The sequence below is a fragment of the Phycomyces blakesleeanus genome (assembly GCF_001638985.1).
Source record: "Phycomyces blakesleeanus NRRL 1555(-) unplaced genomic scaffold PHYBLscaffold_7, whole genome shotgun sequence".
Taxonomy (NCBI): Eukaryota; Fungi; Mucoromycota; class Mucoromycetes; order Mucorales; family Phycomycetaceae; genus Phycomyces; species Phycomyces blakesleeanus.
In genome coordinates this window covers 785,394-807,446 of record NW_017265140.1, presented here as the reverse complement: position 1 = coordinate 807,446, position 22,053 = coordinate 785,394, and the positions used below count along the sequence as shown (strand labels likewise).

The 22,053-nt window shown below is 35.4% G+C and overlaps 8 protein-coding genes across 8 annotated transcripts; 3 read left to right on the top strand and 5 right to left on the bottom strand.

Annotated features, from left to right (window-relative positions):
• Window positions 1–432: 432 nt before the first annotated feature.
• On the top strand, window positions 433–1,211 carry PHYBLDRAFT_158403 (hypothetical protein; the record flags this gene model as incomplete). The annotated part of the gene is made up of 1 exon (XM_018433780.1): window positions 433–1,211. A coding segment is annotated over exon 1 (466 nt), but the record flags the coding sequence as incomplete, so codon positions are not given.
• A 166-nt stretch (window positions 1,212–1,377) lies between these two features.
• Window positions 1,378–4,184, top strand: PHYBLDRAFT_123890 (hypothetical protein). Its single transcript, XM_018428961.1, has 8 exons — window positions 1,378–1,456; window positions 1,965–2,199; window positions 2,324–2,417; window positions 2,591–2,796; window positions 3,177–3,284; window positions 3,438–3,520; window positions 3,589–3,738; window positions 3,896–4,184. Exons 1-8 carry the CDS (start codon window positions 1,399–1,401, stop codon window positions 4,102–4,104), a joined length of 1,143 nt encoding a protein of 380 aa, XP_018293466.1. The 5' UTR covers window positions 1,378–1,398; the 3' UTR covers window positions 4,105–4,184.
• Window positions 4,147–6,309, bottom strand: PHYBLDRAFT_180792 (hypothetical protein). The gene is made up of 9 exons (XM_018438360.1): window positions 6,234–6,309; window positions 5,925–6,108; window positions 5,546–5,718; window positions 5,396–5,440; window positions 5,166–5,296; window positions 4,971–5,096; window positions 4,757–4,892; window positions 4,562–4,598; window positions 4,147–4,370 (listed from the first exon to the last, which is right to left on the bottom strand). Exons 1-9 carry the CDS (start codon window positions 6,256–6,258, stop codon window positions 4,280–4,282), a joined length of 948 nt encoding a protein of 315 aa, XP_018293465.1. The 5' UTR covers window positions 6,259–6,309; the 3' UTR covers window positions 4,147–4,279.
• A 461-nt stretch (window positions 6,310–6,770) lies between these two features.
• PHYBLDRAFT_96465 (hypothetical protein) lies at window positions 6,771–10,902 on the top strand (the record flags this gene model as incomplete). The annotated part of the gene is made up of 13 exons (XM_018443969.1): window positions 6,771–6,974; window positions 7,170–7,430; window positions 7,653–7,752; window positions 7,876–8,240; window positions 8,341–8,475; window positions 8,557–8,639; window positions 8,756–8,802; window positions 8,864–8,986; window positions 9,059–9,182; window positions 9,308–9,514; window positions 9,934–10,176; window positions 10,255–10,494; window positions 10,560–10,902. Coding segments are annotated over 13 exons (2,475 nt in total), but the record flags the coding sequence as incomplete, so codon positions are not given.
• A 1,231-nt stretch (window positions 10,903–12,133) lies between these two features.
• On the bottom strand, window positions 12,134–13,233 carry PHYBLDRAFT_132653 (hypothetical protein; the record flags this gene model as incomplete). The annotated part of the gene is made up of 2 exons (XM_018429509.1): window positions 12,134–12,799; window positions 12,958–13,233. 2 exons carry the CDS (start codon window positions 13,231–13,233, stop codon window positions 12,176–12,178), a joined length of 900 nt encoding a protein of 299 aa, XP_018293463.1. The 3' UTR covers window positions 12,134–12,175.
• Window positions 13,234–15,694: 2,461 nt separating this feature from the next.
• Window positions 15,695–16,369, bottom strand: PHYBLDRAFT_123877 (hypothetical protein). Its single transcript, XM_018428960.1, has one exon. It carries the CDS (start codon window positions 16,232–16,234, stop codon window positions 15,875–15,877), a length of 360 nt encoding a protein of 119 aa, XP_018293462.1. The 5' UTR covers window positions 16,235–16,369; the 3' UTR covers window positions 15,695–15,874.
• A 291-nt stretch (window positions 16,370–16,660) lies between these two features.
• Window positions 16,661–17,541, bottom strand: PHYBLDRAFT_143665 (hypothetical protein; the record flags this gene model as incomplete). The annotated part of the gene is made up of 4 exons (XM_018431038.1): window positions 16,661–16,818; window positions 16,900–17,098; window positions 17,273–17,376; window positions 17,448–17,541. 4 exons carry the CDS (start codon window positions 17,539–17,541, stop codon window positions 16,661–16,663), a joined length of 555 nt encoding a protein of 184 aa, XP_018293461.1.
• Window positions 17,542–18,310: 769 nt separating this feature from the next.
• PHYBLDRAFT_186394 (Zn(2)-C6 fungal-specific transcription factor) lies at window positions 18,311–21,127 on the bottom strand. Its single transcript, XM_018439235.1, has 4 exons — window positions 21,049–21,127; window positions 19,518–20,014; window positions 18,833–19,272; window positions 18,311–18,580 (listed from the first exon to the last, which is right to left on the bottom strand). The coding sequence occupies exons 2-4, from the start codon at window positions 19,891–19,893 to the stop codon at window positions 18,371–18,373; spliced, it is 1,026 nt and encodes a 341-aa protein (XP_018293460.1). The 5' UTR covers window positions 19,894–20,014; window positions 21,049–21,127; the 3' UTR covers window positions 18,311–18,370.
• Window positions 21,128–22,053: the final 926 nt, after the last annotated feature.

Sequence of the window (22,053 nt, the reverse complement as noted above, 5' to 3'; positions counted from 1 at the left end):
AGGCTTTCAACTTCTTGACACAGGTTTTTTTCTTCTTTTGTGTCTCTATTCCTTTTTCATATATATATATACTTTTCTTTGCTTTCTTAATTCATGTCATTACCATGAGTGAATTTTTATATATGTAATATATGTATGTATATTTTATTTTTTAGGAGAATGAAAAAAAAAAAGCAAGTCCCACTCAACTCATCAATGCTTTTGTTTGACATAATTCTTACAAAAAAAATATATAGATATAAAAATGTGTAAACTATTTTTCTCTACGCAACAAAAATGTCAGCATACATACCTATCCCAACGACTCCACGATTAGATAGAAGGGGCGTTCCTATTGTGGAACCAGCTCCACAGGGACAATCGCCTCGAATTCAGCGCAATAAATATTTAAGAATTAATGCTAGTATTCACGGTGACGCTTCTATTGACGAAGTGCGTCTCTGTGAAACACCAAAAGAGAAATCTCTAATGGATGCACATGACAACTTCTCTGATGCCGTGCACCAGTCATACACAAACCACATTACTCGCCTCTTGTCCCAAACATCACCACGAGGGAGATCATCACCTAGTAGATTTGATTCCATTCAGGATGCCCCCACAGAACCACTTTCAGTAACTTCTACCACTCGCACGATAAAGCGTAATCGCTTCCAAAAGGTCGAAGCAAACGAACCTTATGCACCTTCACCCCAGCGCCACCAGATGCAATCAGCATTGTCTATCGACCAATCAGACTATCAACTAGAAGCATCCCAGACACAAATTCAAAAAACAATGTCTACTAATACTGAGACCTCGAATCGCTTGGCTAATACCACAGGTGGATCAGCTAAAGATGTAACTATGTACTCACCAAGACGTCGACGCTTTGCTGGGGATTACGATGACGAAGATGACAGGCCTCGATCGAAGCATAAGACTGCCAACATGATAGTGAATACTCAAGGGTCATCAAAAGCCAGTTCTTCACCAACCTCGTGCCTTTCTTCAAAACCTGACCAAGACAACACACAACAAACTGATACGCAGCCTGAACAACAAACTTGTAGTCAAAAGCCAACCACAAAACAACCTTTGCTTGCCCACACAACCGAAAATCCTTTACCGAACCCTAAAACCACCACAACAAATACCACGAACGCAACCAATTCCATCGATACTAACACGAACACGAACACGAACACCACAACCACCACCACCACCACCACCACATCAACCACCGTAAAAAAAGCCGGTCAGACTGTCAATAGAGTGACAAATGAAAAGGAAACAGCTACAATGGGACCGCCTGCGACTATCACCAAAAGAGTACAGGTAGAGAACACACGCCCAAAGAGGGGATTATTTCCCGCCGGCACAAATGTCAACCCAATCCAGAAAGAGCTTGAGAATATTATGGCCAGCGTCAGATCCTTGTCTTTTTATTACAAGTTAGTAGATAAGATTGGTGAAGGTAAATCAAAAGAATCTACCCATATACATAAGCGAATAAGCGCATAAGTACATAAGCACACAAGCACATAAGCACATAGGCACACAGGCACACAGGTACACAAATTCGTGTACCATTGTGTACAATATGTGTAATATATCTATTTTACACGCGCAATAAGATATCCAAGAGACCAGGGAGTGTAAAAGTTAAAGCGAGGAGAAAGAAGAGAAAAGGAAGAGGGGTGGTGAGGTTGGATTGTTTACATTTTTTTTTCAGATGTTGATCATTGTTATTGTTTTCATTAATGTTAATAATAATAATGTTATTCGCGATACCATTATCTACTACCTCTACCACTGCTACTTTTACTATTACTTCTTCTTCTACTTCTTCTGCTCCTGCTTCCTCTGCTGCTTATGCTTTTGCTGCTATTACTACTATGTCTATGGCTATTATCATTTTCTTTAAAATGGAACCAATCTTTGACACAAACCATATATATATATACCTACATGAATACACTTAGGTACCTTTAGTACAGTATACAAAGCTATCGATATACGGCATGAGCGGTACAAAAATGAGGATTGGGAAGCTCAGTTGATCAGTGGAGCTTCGGTTGGAAGAAAAATAAGAGGGCGTGAAGGAGCAACAGATGCACAAATAAAAAACAGAAGCAAATTTGTTGCCCTCAAAAGAGTTTACGCTACCAGTAGTCCAAAACGAATTGCAAGTGAAATCGAGGTTCTACAACAATTAAGGTAATTTTATTTTTATTTTTATTTTTATTTCAAGAGAAAAAGCAGAAGAAAGGTTAAAGATGTATGTTTATTCAAATGTATTATATATACACACATTTGTACGTGCGTGTTCTTTTGCGTTTAGAGGCTGTCCGTGTATCACCCCGTTAATCACTGCATTTCGACAACAAGAAGAAGTATTTGTCGTCCTGCCTTATATTCAACACGATGAATTTAAGGTATGGATCTAAATTCTGATATAAAAATTTATTGTATGTCATTAGGTACTTTATTTTATTTTGCCCATTTGTTTGTCTTGTCTTGTCTTGCTTTGTTTTTTTTTATGTTTTATTAACAAATAGCTCCCAATTATATATATATTTAACATTTGTATATCTGTACACACACATAGAAAATATTCTTACAAATGCCAATGGAGGATATAAAGTGCTATATGCGTTGCATGTTCACTGCTCTAAAGAGCCTCCACAAGCTCAAGATTCTTCACCGAGATATCAAGCCAAATAACTTTCTCTACAGCTCACGCGACAAGATGGGCATACTAATTGATTTTGGTCTTGCACAGGTGAGCATTATTTTTTCTATCTATTTTTTTCTGTTATATATATATATATAGATTAAATATCTAATTGTACTTGTATGTATTTGTATTGTATTTCTTAGAAAGAGGAAGATACACGCAATATCAATATATCCCACACTTCAACCTCCTCGCCCACTGCCAACGAAACTACAACTACAACTACACCCACACCCACACCCACACCCACACCCACAACTACACCTACAACAACTACTGCTGCTGCTGCTGCTATAACTGCCACCACTAATTCTACCACTACCAATAATATTACCGCTGCACCTAACCCCACATTTACTCCTGCTGCCACACCAACATCTACACCAACATCCACTCCAAACGTAACTCCCAGTACAGGCGCCACTGCCTCCCACACATGCATTGTAACTCCAGTTAGTGCTACTACGCCCTCCGGACCAAGCAAATTACCGATTAGAAGAATACCTTCGAGTATAGACCAAACAGACAATCCAAAAGTTCGAGGGTACATGATAAATGATCAACGGTAGGTGTTAAAAAGACTGCTTTTATTTTTACTTTTTCTTGCTTCTTTTGTTGTTGTTGCCGGTATTTTCAGTTGCTTGAACTTGTAATTAATATATATATATACAAATGACCTTACTATTATATCACCTTTCATATTCTGTTTTTTCTTTAGACGAGCAATTCGTGCCAACAGAGCGGGTACAAAAGGATTCAGAGCACCTGAAGTATTAATGAGAGTCGTAAATCAAACGACTGGTAAGCTTTGATATGTTTGCCTGGAAGAAACAATGTAACATATTTTTCTTTTTTCTTTTTCTTTATAGCGATTGACATTTGGTCTGTTGGTGTAATATTCTTGTCTATACTTTCTGGAAGTTATCCGTTTTTCTTGGCTAATGACGAGGCAGATTCACTCATAGAATTGGCATGTCTGTTTGGATCCAATGCAATGAAAGAATGTGCAAGATTTCACAGTAAGTACAACTGCTCAAACTCTATTACTATTAGTAGTGGGGAGGGGTGCACAAGTAATACATACACATGTATATTATTATTATTATTATTATTATTAATTATGGGATTATTAACATATAAGAATAATAATTGACTTTTCTTTGCTTTGCTCTGTAGATCGTACATTTGAAACAAATATCCCATCTATCAATCAAGGACCTTACAATCTGGGCAGTATTTGTAAAACCTTGAATTCACGGATGTTTGAAGCCTGGAATCAAACCGATCTAAAGAACGCAATCGATCTGATGACCAAGTGCCTAGCTCTAAAAAGTGATGAGCGGATTACTGCAGCTGAAGCTTTAGAACACCCATTCCTCAAATAGGTGGTGGTTTTTAGTAGTAAATAATTTGATGATAATAATAATGATAATAATAACAATATATTATTTTATTTTATTTCCTTTATTTACACTTAATATCATCAAAGATACATATTTCGATCTTATTGTCTCGAAAGACACTATTACTATAATTACTATGGTTACTTATTTATTTATTTTAATTGGGAGCAGGAGAGCCTCGAATGGGTCCTCCAATTTTAGGCCGATTTCCAGCAGGTGGAAGCATGGGTCTAAATGCAAATTTGGTTCTACACAATCATAAGCACACACACACACACACCCGCGCGTATATAGATTAATATTAACTATGTTTTTGTATTTTCTTTCCCTTGCTTGTGAATGTACACAAGATCATTCTCAGTATCTCATGTTTTTTCTTCTAACCAAGTCACAAACAAATATATATATATATATATACTAAAGGCCCCAGGTAACTTACTTGCATGTTGAGCAGACTGGGGACCAAGAACAAAAGACTGCAAAGCGAGTTTCGATTAACATACATACATACATACATACATACATACATTTATATATATAATATTTAAGAAAAACATCGGCCCATATATTTGTAATATGTTTAAACCCTCCTCCCCCCCCCATTTTGTCCCAGAAAAAAAAAGAAACAACTTACTTGATAAGCATACAGAACATACATAACCAATATCAACAATTTTCTTGTGACAAAAGCAGGCAGCTCTGAAATCCACTTGATCTTGGTTGGGTAAGTTTAGATAGTTTCGTGCATATCTTTCAGGTAAGAAAGCAAACTAATAAAAAAGTAAATGAACAACAACAGCAATATGATTAGAGTATTGTCTACTGCTTATTACTTGTCGATAACTAACCATTAGATATTGTAACAATGCCTGACTATTGTCTACTTTCACATAAACACCTCCAGTGATATTGGAAGCCTGTTGAAGGAATGCAGTTTCTTCTCCGTAAATCTTGCACACATCCACAGGAATACTCTACATCAAATACATTAATATTATTATTATTATTGTTATTATAATTTCTCTCTATCTCTAGTAACTTACTGCTTTTTGGGCTGAGAAAATACAATTCATTAATGGAATATATTGAGATGCTGAATCAGGTGAAACTGATAATATGAGAATACGCGGCTTGATGTGACCAAGTTCATCCTGTTTTGTGATACGATGGATGTCTTTAAACGCACATCAATATTTTTGATGCATAGTCAATACACCACAGAAAACAATAGATATTTTTATATACACAAGAGTCTTTGTGTGACCTAACTTACAACAGAGTGCCATTGAGAATGCACCAGTCACCATTGATGAGGTTCCTGTAAATTAAATGTATATATATATTCTTTAAAAAATCTATCCGTATTTCTTCTTCTTCTTCTTCTTTCTCATTCATTCCTTTATTCATTTGTTGTAATTTATACCTGGACCTTCTTGAAGAGATGATGGATCGGTATTTGCAAATAGTTCTTGTAAACTACTGACAATCTGGTCTGTCACAAATTGAAAATTGGGATACATGTTGGCATTTCGTCGACTGCCATTATTGCTTTTGATTTGAACAGTTTCTTCATTCGGAAGTGGATAAAGAAATTTACTGTAGATTATGACAGATAGACAGATATATAGATATACATACGAATATATACGTTTGATTGATCAGATTTATTAACACTCTTTTATTATTAGTATTATGATTATATATAAAGTATGATCCAACAATATAAATCATTAAAGGACACTACAGAAAAAGACACAAACAAAGCCAAAGAAGAAAGGAAGAAAGAAACTCTCGCTGTTTACCTGTGTCCAACATGACTTGCGATTACTGTCACTTTATTATTGTATTTTAAAGCAAGATGAGCATTGATAAAGATTAAGATCTGTCGTAGAGCATCATCAAGGGATAGTGGCACAGTTGCCTTTGCAGATTCAGCCCAGACAAAGGGATTAGTGTCAATGATGAGTACAAGTAGATTGGAATCATCTTTATTTTTTTTTAAAAAAAAAACATATACGAAACAAAGAGAAGAATAACATAAATGATCATAACAAGAATGTCAATGCTAAATGCTAATGTATATCTTTTGAAAGTAATGTAGCTCGTATTACCTTCACTAGTTGACGCGTCCTTCATTATTGTTATTATTTTTAGTTTTAATTTGTACAAATGATAGCCTAAAACTACTCTAGATTATTATTGCTGTTGTTGTTCTTTTTGTTTAATTTATTCCCCCCTTTTCTCTCTCTCTCTCTCTCTCTCTCTGTGTGTGTGGGTTATGCTACTGTTGCTTTGGATCTTGAACGTGCGTGTGACTGCTTGACAAGAGGTTCCGCTATCGATCCCACCAATTACGACTGGACAAGTTATGAAAAAGATGATATAAATTATGAAATAATTAAGCAAAATATATATATATTTATATACATATACACCTTTCTTTCTTTCTTTGCTTTCTATACTCTTTATTTGTCCTTTTGATTTGCTTTCCTTTTATCCTTTATTTCTCTTCTTTTAATATTTTATTCTAAAAAAAAAAACCAAAAAAAACAAGAAAGCAAGCTTTATCCTTTTTACGTACACACACACACGCACACAAAAGTATTCCAATGATACCTCGTTGGATTTGTGGACTATTTTTCACAGCCGCGCTCCTAAGTATTCTTGTACCTCAGGGCGCTGATGCCGCTGTAATGTCAATAGACTATGGAACGGAATGGTTCAAAGTTGGCTTAATCAAATCTGGCATTCCTCTTGACGTTGCTCTCAACAAAGACTCCAAAAGAAAGACTCAGTCTGTCGTGACTATTCGTGATAACGTTCGAATTTATGGCTCAGACGCCATTAGTTTGGTAAAATAGTATATATATATATATATACATAATAATTATGGACCTGTTTATTGGAATACATTGTCTTGGTGATAGTTTGTGTTGTTTAATTAATTAATTAAATAAAAAGATAAGAAAGAGAGAAAGGGAAAAGGTTAATTAAGATATAGGCATATGCTTAAAATACTTAAATCCATTTTCTTTTTCTTCAAATAGGCCGGTAGATTCCCTCAATTCACTTATTTCAACCTCAAGAGTGTACTCGGTAAACCTTATGATGATAAGCATTGCGAAGAGTTCCGCCACAGATTTGTGAACACAATGGTCCTTGATCCTTCGCGTACAAATATGCCTGCTTTTCACCACAACGACACCGATGTATTGACCGTTGAGGAACTGATTGCCTATCAATTCCAAACTGCCAGACAACAGGCTATCAATACTGCTGGTGAAGATGTCAAGGATGTTGTTATTACGGTAAGACAAATCAAGATCCAAAAAAAAAAAAGAAGAAGAAGAAATAGTGATAATTGCATAGACAACTATTCCTTTTCTTTCTTTCTTTCTTTATCCCATACTCCCCTCCCCCTTCTGATTTTCAATGGCAATACATACATATGTGTGTGTATATCTTGTACCTTTATATTTATACATTTTACCCCTTGTTTTTTTTTCTTTAAAAAAAAACAAATTATATAGGTTACTCCATTTGCCAATCAATATGAAAGACAGGCTATTCTTGATGCCGCTGAATTGGCTGGCCTCAAAGTACTTTCCTTGATGCATGATGAAACAGCAGGTAAATATAAATGTTAAAAAAAAAACCAATTAGACTCAAATAAATACACAAATACAAACATAACATAACATAACATGTAAATGTAAATCAAAAACTTATATATATATATAAAACAAACAACAGTTGCTCTCAATTATGCAATGAACCGTCAGTTTGAAAAAACTCCCGAGTACCACATCTTTTATGATATGGGCGCTGGATCCACTGTTGCCTCTCTGGTCTCATTCTCGAATGCCGAATTCAAAGAGGGCAAGCGTACCAAGTCCCACCCTCAGATCGAAGTCAAGTCGGTTGGGTTTGATCAGACGCTTGGCGGTTATGAGTTTGATGTCCGCCTGCAGCAGCATCTCGCAAAGGGGTTTATGAAGATGCATAAGAATGCTGTCAAGACTGACATTACTGCTTCTGATGGTGCCATGGCCAGACTCCTGAAGGAAGCCACACGTGTCAAGCAAATCTTGAGTGCAAACACTGAAACTGGTGCATCTGTAAGTAAATACTTTTATTTATTTATATATTTATTTATATATATATTTATTTATTTGAAGGATGTACTCAACTCAATTGGTTATTTTTTTTAATATATAGTTGGAAGGTCTTCATGAGGGAATTGACTTTAAGATGAAGGTCTCTAGAGTTGAATTGGAAAGACTCTGTGCTGATTTGTTGGAGCGCATTAACAAGCCAATCGAGACTGCTCTTTTGGCTGCCAACATGAAAGTGGTGTGTAACATTTAATTAATCAATTGATTGAGTATATGTATGTATGTACTAATTAATCGATGATTATTTTATTTTGTAAAGGATGATATCAAATCTATTGTGTTGGTTGGTGGAAGTGTTCGCATCCCTTCTGTCCAAAGAGCCTTGGCTAAATCCGTAGGAAGGTAATTAAAACAAAGACATATATTTTACTATTACTATTACTATTACTATTACTATTACTATTACTATTACTATTACTTTTAGCATTAGTTTTGTTAACATAAATTTGTGTGTATAGTGCCAAGATTGCCAAGAATGTTAATGGAGATGAGGCTGCAGTATTGGGTAAGGTTAAAGAACAATGCAAAAAAAAAGAAAAGAAAATGGTTCTTATTTTATATTTTAGGTGCTGCTTTCCGTGGTGCTTCTCTTAGTAACCAATTTAGACTGACAAAACAGATCAAGATTAAGGATATAACAGTGTTTCCTATTGAAGCTACCTATGAACCCGAGAACAGCAACAATGGAGGTAATATATATATATATATGAATTAAATAATCAACTTTATATTTATATTAATGTGTATTTGAAAATGTGTAGCTATTCACACCACAATTTTCAAGGAATTTGGCTCCATTGGCACTCGCAAGATTGTAACCTTTAAAAGAACAACCGACTTTGAATTTGATTTGGCCTATGGAAAGAATCCTACCACTAAAGAAAAGTAAGTTTCTTCCTTTTACATGTTGTGTTGTATTACTACCAGTACTTGGCTTGGCTCTATTTACTCGCCAATATACGCATAATATTTATACTCTCTCTCTTTTTTTTTTTTTTAAAAAAAAAAAGGGACCATGGACTTGACAAGATTGCCAAGATCAAGGTTACTGGTTTGACAGAGGCTTTGGAGAAATACAGTGAAGAGATCAAGGCATCAGAGAACCCTCCCAAGGTTCGCGTTACAATTGAGATGTCAGAATCTGGCCTTATTTCTGTACCAGAAGCCTCTGTTAGCATTGAAATTGGTGAGGGATCAAAGTCTACCTTTTCTGGTAGGTGATTTCAGCTCATTTTCACTGTGCTTAGATTGATGTAGCTATTTAGAAATATAGGAATACACTATACATATTTGTTTGTTCTTGCTTCTTGATAATTTAAGTGTGTATATGCATACATGCATATATATATATATATAAATAGTTTCTAACGTTAATTTATAATAATTTATAATTATAGAAAAGGTAAAGTCATTCTTTGGTTCAAAGGAAGACAAGGATGCTTCTAAAGAGGAACCATTGGAGGTAATTAAAAGCTGGTCCATCAAATATATATATATATATAAATAAGAAAATTATTATTAATTATTACTAATGACTAATTATACTTTTTTATTTATTTTTTATTATATTTCTGATGTATAACAAACAACAGCATGTGGAAGCTGATAACCAAAAGAACCAGTCCCAGTCCTCAAGTTCTACTGCTGATAATGCTGATGCTGATGCTGATAATGCTGCTGCTGCTGCTGCTGCTGCTGCTGCTGCTGCAGATGGTAGTGATGATGCCGGATCTTCTCAGAATGCAACCAAAATCCCTGCATCAACCCCACCAGTCAAGGAAAAGGAGCCTACGGTAACCAAGATTAGCCTTGCCCTGGAATACATTCCAACTGGACCCTTGCCATTGTCAAAGGAACAAAAGGCAGAGGCAGCCAAACGGTAAAGCTGAGAATATTTATATAATACGAATTGATGAATTGATTATTTGATTTTTATGTTGTTGTTACTGTTGTTTAGTATCAAGGCTTTGGATACATTGGATGAGCTGCGTCGTCTGCGCGAAGAATCTCGAAATGCATTGGAATCGTCAGTGTACCGCCTCCAGGACTTTTTGTATGATGATACTGTCGGTATTGTGTCAACCGAAGAAGAACAGGAAAAACTCAGAGAGCATCTTTCCGAGATCTCGGACTGGCTCTATGACGAAGGAGAACATGCCGAAACATCGGCCAATGTTGATCGACTCAAGAAGTTACAGTAAGTCTACAAGTATTATTATTATTATTATTATTATTATTAAATTTACATTTCTATTTCTATAGATTGCTTGAACAACCGATTGTTTTCCGTCGTACTGAATATCTCGAACGCCCAAATAATATCGACAAGATCAATAAGGGCGTCGAACAGGCCCGTACATTTGTCCAGGTGATCCGTGCTACTCCTGAGGAAGACCGGTATCATACCGAGGAAGAGCTGGACAGCTTGCTGGCCACAGCCGAAACTGCGGACAAGTGGATCACTGAAAAGTTGGCCGCTCAAAACGTGCTTTCCAACTTTGCCCACCCTGCATTGACCACATCTGAAACCAGCGTCATCCACCGCCTAGTCGAGGACGCTCTTTTGAAACTCAAGGCCAAAAAGAAGCCCAAGGTTTCCAAAAAGGTATTATTTTATTTTGTTTTGTTTTGTTTTGTTTCTTTAAAAACAACAAAGAAAAGAGAGAATCAATTGACTAATTATGATTTTAATAAAATAATAATAATAATAATAATAATAATAATAATAATAATTGATATAAAGCCATCTTCTGATGAAAAGCAAAAGTCTGAACAAGCACAAGAACAAGCACAAGAGCAAGAGCAAGAACAGTCTTCTCGGGCAGAACAATCTCCTCCTTTAGATGATACTCACGACGAGTTGTAAAAAAAAAAGAATATATATATATATATAAAAATATAAAAATCAGGAAACAAAAGATAAGAAACAAGAATAAATATTGTGTGTATATATCTATATACACATCTCCTTTTCTCTCTTACTGTGTGTGTGTATGTGTTTTGGTGTCATTTTGAGTACTAATTTAATTTAATTTAATTTAATATATATATATATATAATTGTACATATATTAAAAATAAGAATAAAAAGATAAGATTCTGTAGTAAACAAGAAATAAAAAAAATTGTACATATCCAAGTATTTATTTTTTAAATATTGGTATTAAACCTGTACAGATATAAAAACAATTGGATATTTTATTATTACTGCTGTTGTAGCTGTTGTTGTTTTTGTTTAGTAAATTCATTCCTCTCTCTCTCTCTCTTTTTTTTTTAAGAAAAAAAAATAATGACACAAAACACAAGATGAATTCATAGAAAACATTACAAATCTATAATAAATAATATAAATTTATTGGATCGTATTTAACAGGATCTTTGTGAATGCGTGTAATATGTAAGGGTGATGTGTAGATATGCATGCTGCGTGCTGCGTGCTGCGTGCTGCGTATGCGTGTAGATGTAGATGTAGATTGTGATGTGTGTACGCGTGTTCAATATCTATTATTGTATATGAAAGTGCGAATGTGGAGGTAAGTTTGATGTATGCATTTGAGGGATGATAAGGATAAAGAAAATAGTTTTGATTTGATTTGATTTGATCTAATTTGATTTGATCAATTTTGGCAAGGTAGGTAATATATATAAAGGAACAAGCATACAAACAAACATACACACACACACACACACACACACACACACACATACACAGATGAATAGGTAGATAGGCGGATGGGTGGGGGTAGTCAAACAGGTAAAAAAAAAAAAAAAAAAAAAAAAAAGATTATCTTTCTTTCTTTTTTTGAATTTTTTTTCTTTTTCTTTTTCTTTTCTTTTCTTGACTCTAGATTATAGTTATTCTTTCTTTTTCTTTTTCTGTTACACAGCATGGTGTCTGTGCCGTCCGCCCATCTGCGTCCGTCCTGCATCGCAGGTTTCGATGGAACGCACCCAGTCAGAGGTAAGGCACCGAGCCACTGTCCAGCGTGTCTCAGGATCTGGATCGAGCATGCCATAGAGACACTCTTTTTCGGCCGTGTTGCATTTCGATAGAGGCTGCCAGGTCTGGGTTTCCCGACGAGCCAAAAATACTGCGTATTTTGGATCTTCAGTTGATGCCTGGACAAACGGGATCTCGCGAAAGACAAGACAGTGCCAAGTGACGGCCGCACTCCACACATCGACCGCCCGGCCATCATAGCCTGTCAGATGGTTGAGCTGGAGAACCTCTGGAGGCCAGTAAGGCTCGGACCCACACTGTCCAAACGACGTCCGCTCATGGTCGTCGAAACAGGACTTGACTACATCGGCAACCCCGAAATCGGCTATCTTGAGCACCCCGTCGGCTGTCATGATCAGGTTCTCGGGTTTGATGTCGCGATGGGCTACACCAGATTCGTGGACGTGCTTGAGTCCGAGCAAGAGCTGTTTGAAAAGGCAATCGACTTCCTCGTCCTGAAGATTGAAATTCTGTAGGACAGAAAACACATCACCTCCCGAACACTATTCCCAAATATATATATATATATAGATAATTAAATTCAAATTCACATTTAATTAATCAAGTAATTAAAATTGATCAATTGAATTGAATTGAATTGAATTGAATTGATTAAATTAAATTATATGTTCAAAAAGAAAAAGACAGTTTTTATACATACATATTCCATCACACTGCACCAGCGACCCTTGGAATCCTTTAATAGATCATAAACTTCTACTACATGTTTGTGGGAAAGTGTTTTGCTGATGCAGAACTCGCTTATCAGTCGTTTATCAAATGATCGCTCGGTCTCATCTCGGTCTCGTTTTCGGAATGTCTTGACTGCCACCACTGCCTTGTGGTTACGGTGGTTGTTGCGGTAGTTTTTGTTATTGCTGTTATTGATGCTACTGCTACTGCTACTGTTACTGCCACTGCTGTTTTCAGTATTCATATTTTTGGTTTTATAATTGTTTGGATCGTGTAATTGACTTGATCTATGCTTAGTAATACTATAGCCATTACTGTTACTAGTACCATAGCTGCTCATATTATTGTTGGTAGTGTTGGTGGTGGTGGTGTTGCTGTGGGGGACCTGCAAGAGCCTTATCTTTGCAGTAGCACCTGTGCCTACCACGCGTCCCTTGCGGTGGTCGCCATATTTCTGATGCAGAAGCATCGGCTGGGCCCGCGAAGATTCTTCTTGTTCGTCGGAGCCTTCGGGCGTTCTTGAATAGATTGATTTCCAAGATGGAACATTTGCTGAGATTGTCGATCGACTCTTGTGGGTCTGGTAATTGCTGCGGCGGCGTCGGCGAGTTTCCTGGTATGTCGTGAGCACGGCTTTGATTTCACTCATCATTGTTGGTGTTTCTGGCTGTGCTTGTGCTTGTGGTTGTGTGTCTGTAGGGCTCTGGGAATCTGCACAGGAAGATGAAGGAGATAATGTGGATGGTGTCAGGGGAAGATCTGTCTGGATACGAGGCAGTGCAGCCATGTCTGGGTGAAGTAGGGAGGTTACTGAGGACAGGGTCGAGGTGGTGCTGATTGGGCTGGTTGCTGATTCTAGTTTGTGAGCACCAGCACTAGAATTCGAAAAAGAATAAGCAGAAGCACAAGCACAAGCAGAGGCGGCAGAAAGAGATGTCATTTCTGTGGTCGTGTTTGTGGTTATGGATGTCGATATTGATATTGATGTAGGTGATAATGAAGATGTGTTTGTGTTTGGTGTAGGTGTAGGTGTAGATGTAGGTGAATGTGTAGGTGAGGATGTGGTTGGACTACTGACAGCAAAAGCAGCGGCCAGAGATCCGGCAATTGCAGCAGCACCAATCGTGAAAGGTCCTTCATCCGGGGATACTGGGGAAGGGGGCCTGAGGGAAAGATTTGATAGTTTACGGCCAAAGTTGACTACAAAGGCGGGGGCGGAGGATTGGCTGTCATTGAGAAAACAGAAACTCTTTTTGCGGCGGTGGGATTGGAGTGGAGGTGAGACTGTGATGGCTGGCTGAGGATGTAGATAATCGTGTTGGTGTATATCTGATGGCATTGGCGGTGTTCTTGTATGTATATTATTGTGATAATAATAATATATTAAATGAACATGTATGTATTGTCCTTGTTGCTGTTGAGCGTAGTGGTAGTATTGTTACTATTTGAAAGTAGCTGAGAATTTGAAGGTCGATAAGGTCACTAAAGGAAAGAGGAGAAAGAAGAAGAAGAAGAAGAAGTATCTATAATGATAATAATAATTTTTTTTTATTATTATTTTTTGCAAGTCAAGGTTTATTAAAATGATGGTGTTTTATTCTATTTTATATGTAAATGTATGTAAATGTATGTATGTATATATATATATCTTTACCAGTATGGATTTTAGTGGCCCATTTAGCATTTCCGTATAATTCTGATATATAAATATATAAATATATAAATATACATATAAAATATACAATATGTATTTTACCTTTAAACCAAGCCATTCTTGTTTTAGTACTGCACATGGACGTATTATATATACTTATATATTTAATATATTGGGGGAGTGGAGAGGAGGAGGATAAGCAAAAAAAAAAAAAAAAAAAAAAAAAAAAAGTACCAGTCTTTAGTTTCTGCTATGCCGCAAGATGCTTTTTTTTTTTTTGGTTATGGTTTTGATTTTGATTTTGATTTTGATTTTGATTTTTTGTATTCTATTCTATATTCTATACTTTTTATATATAAAATAGGCATACAGATTCTTACTGATTATGCATCCCCCCAACACACTCCATATATACACATAAATACTCCCTTTTTTTCGCTTCTTTTTTTTTATATACATCTATGTATTCTTCTTCTTCTTATTTTTCATACTTTTACATATTCTTATAATTGTATTTTGTATATATATACGCCATCTCTAGGCATTTGTAAAAGAAGTATATTTAATACAAGTATTTCTTTAATTTCTTAATATACATACACATATATATATATATATATATATATATATATATATTTGTGTGTGTGTGTGTGTGTGCATGTGCGTATGTATGTATGTATGTATGTATGTATGTATGTACATTAGCTGGTTAACTAGTATATACAGTTTGGTCCTGATTATCACAAGTGTAATTATCGTGATTATCATGATTCTTGCAGCCACAGCTAGTATCATTAATCAGTTTCACTATCTATTCCAACCTTTCCTTCTTTCTTTATCTATTTGCTTTCTTTATATTCCTCTCTCCTTAAAACAGAACGAAATACATATCATTCAAGAAATGTGGCGGTGAAAATGGATCAATGAATATGTGTAATTTAAGTTGATATTCTTAATATTCTTAATATTCTTGACAATTGTGTTTGAAGTAATACTAGTAACAGTCGCTGTTGTATTAAAAAGCAAAAGCCATATATATAAGGCTACTAGTATTAATAATATTCTGCTTTATTATGCTTGTTATTAAATATACTCCTGGTTTCTTACTTTTATTGTCAGAATAAAGGACATGCTATATAGCATTTAAACATCTTTACATATATATATATATATATATATATATATATATATATGTAAGTATAATATTACAATAAGCATTATTGCTTATTGCTTAATCTTGAGCCTTGACCACCAAATCAGGCATTCGCAACACAACCTTGGCTTCGTTCTTTGCATGGGCTCTCAGACTATCCAACACTTTGCTTCCCTGCCATCTGGCAGGTAAAGTCTTTTTGTCTGTGGCCCAGTAAAAGATATCCCAGTCAGGTTCATCCATCAGACGATCGAATTCGACAAGCTGGTCCATTGTAAAGAGCGGAAGGTGGATCTTGGCAAATGTGGACAACAAAAGATCTGTCTCGAGAATGCCACGCTTACGTGCCTGGTAGGCTAATCTGGCACGCTTGGTTTCGATTGGTTCGTTTGGACGAGGGATCGGAGGAAGATTTGCGTAAGGTGTGTCGAGATCCATCTGAGGAGCATGTCTGATGCCGAGATCAGGGTAGGGATCCTGAAACTTTGGTTTCTCAAGGAGGACTTTTGATGTGTGGAGTGAACGGAGAGAAAGTGATTTGGTCGCATTAGCAAGGGGTCTTTGTACGAGGCGGAGCATTATGTTTGTGTTTGTGCTAATGAAGTATATATGTGAGTTTGTTTTTAGAATTATGAATTATAAAGATAATCAAAATCTGAGAAAGGGGGGATTATTTATTATTTTATTATTGTATTTTAATTTTTGGTTACCGGGGTGAGAATAATATACTCTATATTCATATTAAGTTGTCTCTTCCTGTTCATTTACACATATATATATATAATGTGTGCGTGTGTATACAAAGATAAAAGGTAAATGAAAATAAAGTAAAGAAGAAAGATTTAAAGAGATTGTTGTGAGCTGTCATGAATCTAGTCTAGCTGCTGCTTTTATATTCTCACTAATCCAGTAGAGGGCTTCCTGCAGACCTTTGCCGGTAATTGCACAGCAAGGGAGAACATTGTATTTCTGAGTGATGTTTTCAAGATTAAGCTCCTTGGCTACAGTAGCTGGAGACATTGCTATACAACAATCCCCAATACATTTTTGTTTTTAATAAAATAAAAGCAAAATGAGTATATATTTTATAATTCAAAAGATACCTTTTGGAAGATCTTGTTTGTTGGCCAAAACGAGTAATACACATTCTTGCATTTCCTGATCAGCCAGTACTCGATGAAGTTCTCTGCTAGCCTCGTCAATTCTATCATAATCATGAGCATCGATTACAAATACAAGGCACTGAGTTCCAGTATAATAGTGTCTCCACAGAACACGGATTTTATCCTGACCACCTACATCCTGTCAAAAATAAATAAATAAATATATAGATGTAAGGGTTCATTTTAATTTTAATTTTAATTTTAATTTCAATAATAGTATAATAATTAGTACGAGTGCTAAATATTGGTCCCAAGTCTTGAACAGTACCAATGTATTTGAATGAGCAAAGATGACTGGTAAATATCAACTTACCCAGATATTTAATTTGATATTCTTGTAGTTTACAAAGTCTACATTAAATACCACGGTTTGGATTGTACTCAAAGTCTTTTTAAGCTTAAGCTGATATAGAATGGCTATCAAATAATTTCAATTTATACACACAATATTAATCAATTAAAATAAAAAATAAAAAAGGGTGACTTACTTGTCTTGCCTACACCATCTAAGCCAAGCATAAGTATCTTGGTTTCTTTTTTACCAAATAGTTTAGACACCAGTCTGGATATACTGGCACCCATAGAATACTATAGAATTGAATAAAGTACTGATATAAAGATACTAATCAAGGTGATAGGTAAAGAACAGATACAAAAAAAAAAAAAAGAGAGAGAGAGAGAGAGAGAGAAATAGAAGAGAAAGAAAGAAAAGATTTTATAAGTTAAAGAGGTTTGAAAGAAATTTGATATTATATTATATTACATTACATTACATTATTATATATTTACTTTCAAAATACTCGTTTCAATTCAATTCGATTCGATTCAATTCAGTATGAAGAAATATTAATGAATATACTCAGCCTCCAAAAAAAAAATCAATCAATCAATAATGTAATATAATTGAACCCTTTTCTCTTTTTAATATTTATATTTATATATAATATATACATTTCATAACAAACTGAAAGAAAAATACAAAATAAATATTATTATTGTTGTTGTTATGTTATGTTTCTTTTTTTTTTTTTTGATGACGAAATCGATTTAATATCCTTCAAGAATACACTACACACTACACAGATAAAATGGAGATAGATAGATAGATGGATATAAATGCTTAAAGTAGTGCACAGTAGCATAATCAAAAGATCAAAAATCAAGCGAGAATAAAGAAAAAGGAAAAACTCCTTTCTCTTCTTCACCATTACAATACAGTAGGCTTTCCTCTTCCTCTTCTACCTCTTCTTCTACCTCTTCCTTTTGTTGGTTTCTAACCATATTATTATATATCTCTTTCTGTCTGTCTGTCTGCTTATGTATGTTTATATATATTATTATTATTATTATTATTATTATTATTCATTACCATTTTTTTTTTGGTTTTTTGATTTTTTTTTATTATTTTATTTTAAGCATGGGAGTCTGTTTGATTGAGTGCGGCTGAGCACAACTGAGACAAACGAGCAAATTTAGAACCATCATCATCCTCGGCAGAATCTGCTGAAGAGGCGGTGTTGGAAGAAGTGGATGTGCTTGGGACAGGTGTCATTGGCTGAGGCTTTGCAAAAACCTCGTCTTTGGGATCGTGAGGATGAGGGCTACCACGTTGGGATGGTGGCTGAGACCCAGGTTGTTGTTGCTGCTGCTGCTGTTGGGGTTGAGGTTGCTGTTGCTGTTGCTGTTGAGGTTGCTGTTGCTGTTGAGGCTGTTGCTGTTGCTGTTGCTGTTGAGGTTGCTGTTGCTGTTGAGGCTGTTGCATCTGCTGTTGAGGTTGCTGGTGCTGTTGAGGTTGCTGTTGGTGATGCTGCTGCTGTTGGTGAGGTTGCTGCTGCTGTTGCTGTGGTGGTGGTGGCTGTGGCTGGTAATACACAGGTGGTGGACCTGATTGTTGCTGTTGCAATGTCTGCTGAGATTGGTCTGGACGAGGAGGTTGGGGGCCAGGGTGCATCATTCCATTAGGATAGTGCATAGCTTGCTGCTGCTGTTGATGATGTTGCTGCTGTTGATGCTGTTGTGGCGTTTGGTAGACGTGGGCAGTGGCTGGTGCGGAACCAGAGCCGTCTGGGTTAGGGGCCATGACTGGGTACATTGATGGGTAGACGGGGTTGACGTAAGGCATCATTTGATCCTTGTGATAGGCTGCTGCATACTGGCTGTAGGCATCGTAGGTCGGTTGTCCGTATTGGTTAAGATTTGTGGGATAGCCGAATGACATTTGGTAACGCATGGCAGGCGCGCCGGCTTGTGGCTGGACCTGGCTAGCAGCGATAGTGTCCGGACCGGCAGCAGCACGAGCATTCATATCGGAATCTATAGATGATGTATAAGAAATCCATGCCAAAAAAGAAAGAGAGTATTAGATAAAGTGATTTGATTTGATTTGAATTGAATACGTGTAAGGCCAACTACCAACCAATACCCTCCCCTCTTATCACTTTTCTTTTTTCTCTCTCTCTCTTATTTATATATATTTAAAGCTTATGACACGGCTATTGATTATCATACTAATAGATAGCAACCTATAGATTGTTAAATGATGTAAAAAAAAAACTTGCCTCCTTTGAGTCTTCTCTTGTATGGACCGCGTTTGATTCCCTTTTTACGTTCTTTGCGGACAGAGTTGACGCATGTGTCTGCAACACCGTATTTGACACATCTTGGGCAGGGTCTGGAATCGTCGCATTTTTTGCAGGCCTTTTGGCAGTTGGTGCATGCATTCTTGACTTGCTTGCGCTTGGCACCCTGGGCGGCAGTAGCAGCAGCCAAGGCAGCCTGATTCTGGTTCATGTCCATTGGATGCTGGAGTGGAGGCAGACCATTGGGATGACCGACCATTCCAGGACCTGCGCTCATCACAGATGAGGCAGCAGGTGACCCTGTAGGAGGGTATGGCTGTTGATAGCCTTGTTGGTAATATGGCATTGGTTGCATTTTTTTTTTTTGGTTTGTTTTTTGTTTTTCTTTCAAAAAAATTTTTGTCTGTTATGTGTGCGTGCGTGGGTTGCTACTGTTTCTATTGCCGTTGTTCGTTGCTATGGTTGCGTTTATATATCTAAAGAAATAATACATGCATACATAAATCAATAAACAAATTCATACAAATTCAAATAAAAGAAAAAATTCGTATATATATATATATATATATATACAGGTCTTTAATTTTTTTATATACACACACACACACACACACACACACACGCACACGCACGCGCACACGCACACGCACACGCACACGCAGGCACACAAATTATACCAAAAGATAGTAAGAAAGAGAAAGAGAGAGAGAGAGAGAGAGAGAGAGAGCGCGACAGAGAGAGAGAGAAAGGGAGATAATTTTTTTTCTGTTTAGCAATAATAATAATAATAATAATAATTTTCTAGTATTATAGTAATATTAATAGTAATAGTAAAAGTGGTGTATAATTGTTTCAAGCACTATATATATATAAAAAATCTTTTTCTCTCTCTCTTACCCTTACCCTTACCCTTAGTCTCTCTTACTATCTTTTGATGTAATAAATGGATACGCTTGTTTTTTGGTGTTCCCCTCTTCTTCTTGTTCAAACAAGTCTCAAAACCTTGTAGTGAGTGGTGTGCAGTATGTGGTGTATAGTGTACATATCCTCTTCTTCTTCTTCTTCTTTTTCTTCTTCTTCTTTTTATTGTTAGTTGTTGAAACTTTTGTTGATGGTTGATAGTAATATAAAGTGAAGTGAAGTGAAGTGAAGTGAAGAAAGAAAGAAAGAGAGAGGTATGTATGTAGGCGGCGCTGGAAACTGACTTTGCCTTTCATAAACATACACACACACACACATATATATATACTTTATTTATTTATTTATTTCATTCAGTGCTGTAGTGTGCTGTAGTGTATTGTATTGTATTGTATTGTATTGTATTGTATTGTATTGTGTCGTGTTTTGTGTTGTGCTGTGCTGTGTTGTTGTGAGGTCGGTTATATAATTTTTTTTTTCTTTCTTTCTTTCTTTCTCTCTTTGATTTTTGGGTGTTTTGCTGCTGTCTTTAAGAGAATGATGATAATAATAATGATAATGAAAAAATAGTATTTATTTATTTTGTACTTACTCCAAAAAATAATAATATATACACCACCCTATGACACCAACACACACAAAAAATAATAAATATATATAAAAATTAATATATAAAAAAAAAAAGGGCAAAAGGGAAAAGAAAGAAGCGAAAGAAGAAAAAAAATAATAATAAAATAAAATAAAAAGAAAAGAAAAAAAAAAAAAAAAAAGGCGCGTAAAATAAATAATAATAATAGTAGAGCGGCAACAATCGGAGTACTAAAAAGTTTGTATTGGAGTGTGAAACCAAGAACGAAAAAAAAAAATAAAGAAATTATATATGTATATAAAATATAAATCTATATATTTTTGGTTTTTTCTCTCTATCTCTCTTTTTTTTTTTTATTTACTGTTTTACACAAATTCCACATGGCTACTTGAAACATACTTTTATACTTATATATATATATAGCGAGAGAGAGAGAGTGATAGTGTAATAAAGGTGTTAAAAAAAAACAATAATAATAATATAGAATTGCTTGCGTCATCCAACTCACAATACTGCTTTATCCAAACGTACAATTCAATGTAGTCTTTTTTTTTTTATTTATTTATTTATTTTTCTTTATTACTGTTGTAAAGGATTAAAATATATAAATAACTATTATAAAAAATAAATAGGAAATTTTTCAATTTCCGATCATGTGAATACGAGTGAGAAGAAGCAAAAAGAATAAATATAAAAAAGAAAATGAGTATTATAATAATTTTTTTTTTTACTTTATGTATATATTGAGAGTGTAGGTTACGTCGATAAGAGAAAGATGTACATATTTAGATGTCAGTTATACTTATAATCACATTTTTCCTTTTATTTTCTCTCTTTCTATGTACTTTACATTCCAATCAATAGTACAAAATTTTGTTCCTTTAATTTTTTATTTTCTTGATCAACTTTGTTAGGTGATTGATCAAGTGAATGAGTAAATGGGTGTGTTATGTGTTTTGTGTACCTGTGTAATTTTCGCCATTCATTACAATCACAGGTCGTGTTTTT

Excerpts from the sequence above, each read along its gene's own strand:
- PHYBLDRAFT_123890 (XM_018428961.1), top strand. The coding sequence starts at position 1,399 with ATGGCCAGCGTCAGATCCTTGTCTTTTTATTACAAGTTAGTAGATAAG. Across the intron at positions 2,200-2,323 it reads GAGGTTCTACAACAATTAAG|AGGCTGTCCGTGTATCACCC; the intron begins GTAATTTTATTT and ends TTTTGCGTTTAG. Across the intron at positions 3,521-3,588 it reads AGTCGTAAATCAAACGACTG|CGATTGACATTTGGTCTGTT; the intron begins GTAAGCTTTGAT and ends TTTTCTTTATAG.
- PHYBLDRAFT_180792 (XM_018438360.1), bottom strand. The coding sequence starts at position 6,258 with ATGAAGGACGCGTCAACTAGTGAAG. Across the intron at positions 4,893-4,970 it reads CATTGTTACAATATCTAATG|TTTGCTTTCTTACCTGAAAG; the intron begins GTTAGTTATCGA and ends CTTTTTTATTAG. Across the intron at positions 4,599-4,756 it reads ATGTTCTGTATGCTTATCAA|TCTTTTGTTCTTGGTCCCCA; the intron begins GTAAGTTGTTTC and ends CTCGCTTTGCAG.
- PHYBLDRAFT_123877 (XM_018428960.1), bottom strand. The coding sequence starts at position 16,234 with ATGGATCTCGACACACCTTACGCAAATCTTCCTCCGATCCCTCGTCCA.
- PHYBLDRAFT_186394 (XM_018439235.1), bottom strand. The coding sequence starts at position 19,893 with ATGCAACCAATGCCATATTACCAACAAGGCTATCAACAGCCATACCCT. Across the intron at positions 19,273-19,517 it reads CAAGAGAAGACTCAAAGGAG|ATTCCGATATGAATGCTCGT; the intron begins GCAAGTTTTTTT and ends CATCATCTATAG. Across the intron at positions 18,581-18,832 it reads AACAATCAGGTCCACCACCT|CCACCATCCCAACGTGGTAG; the intron begins GTGTATTACCAG and ends CCTGGGTCTCAG.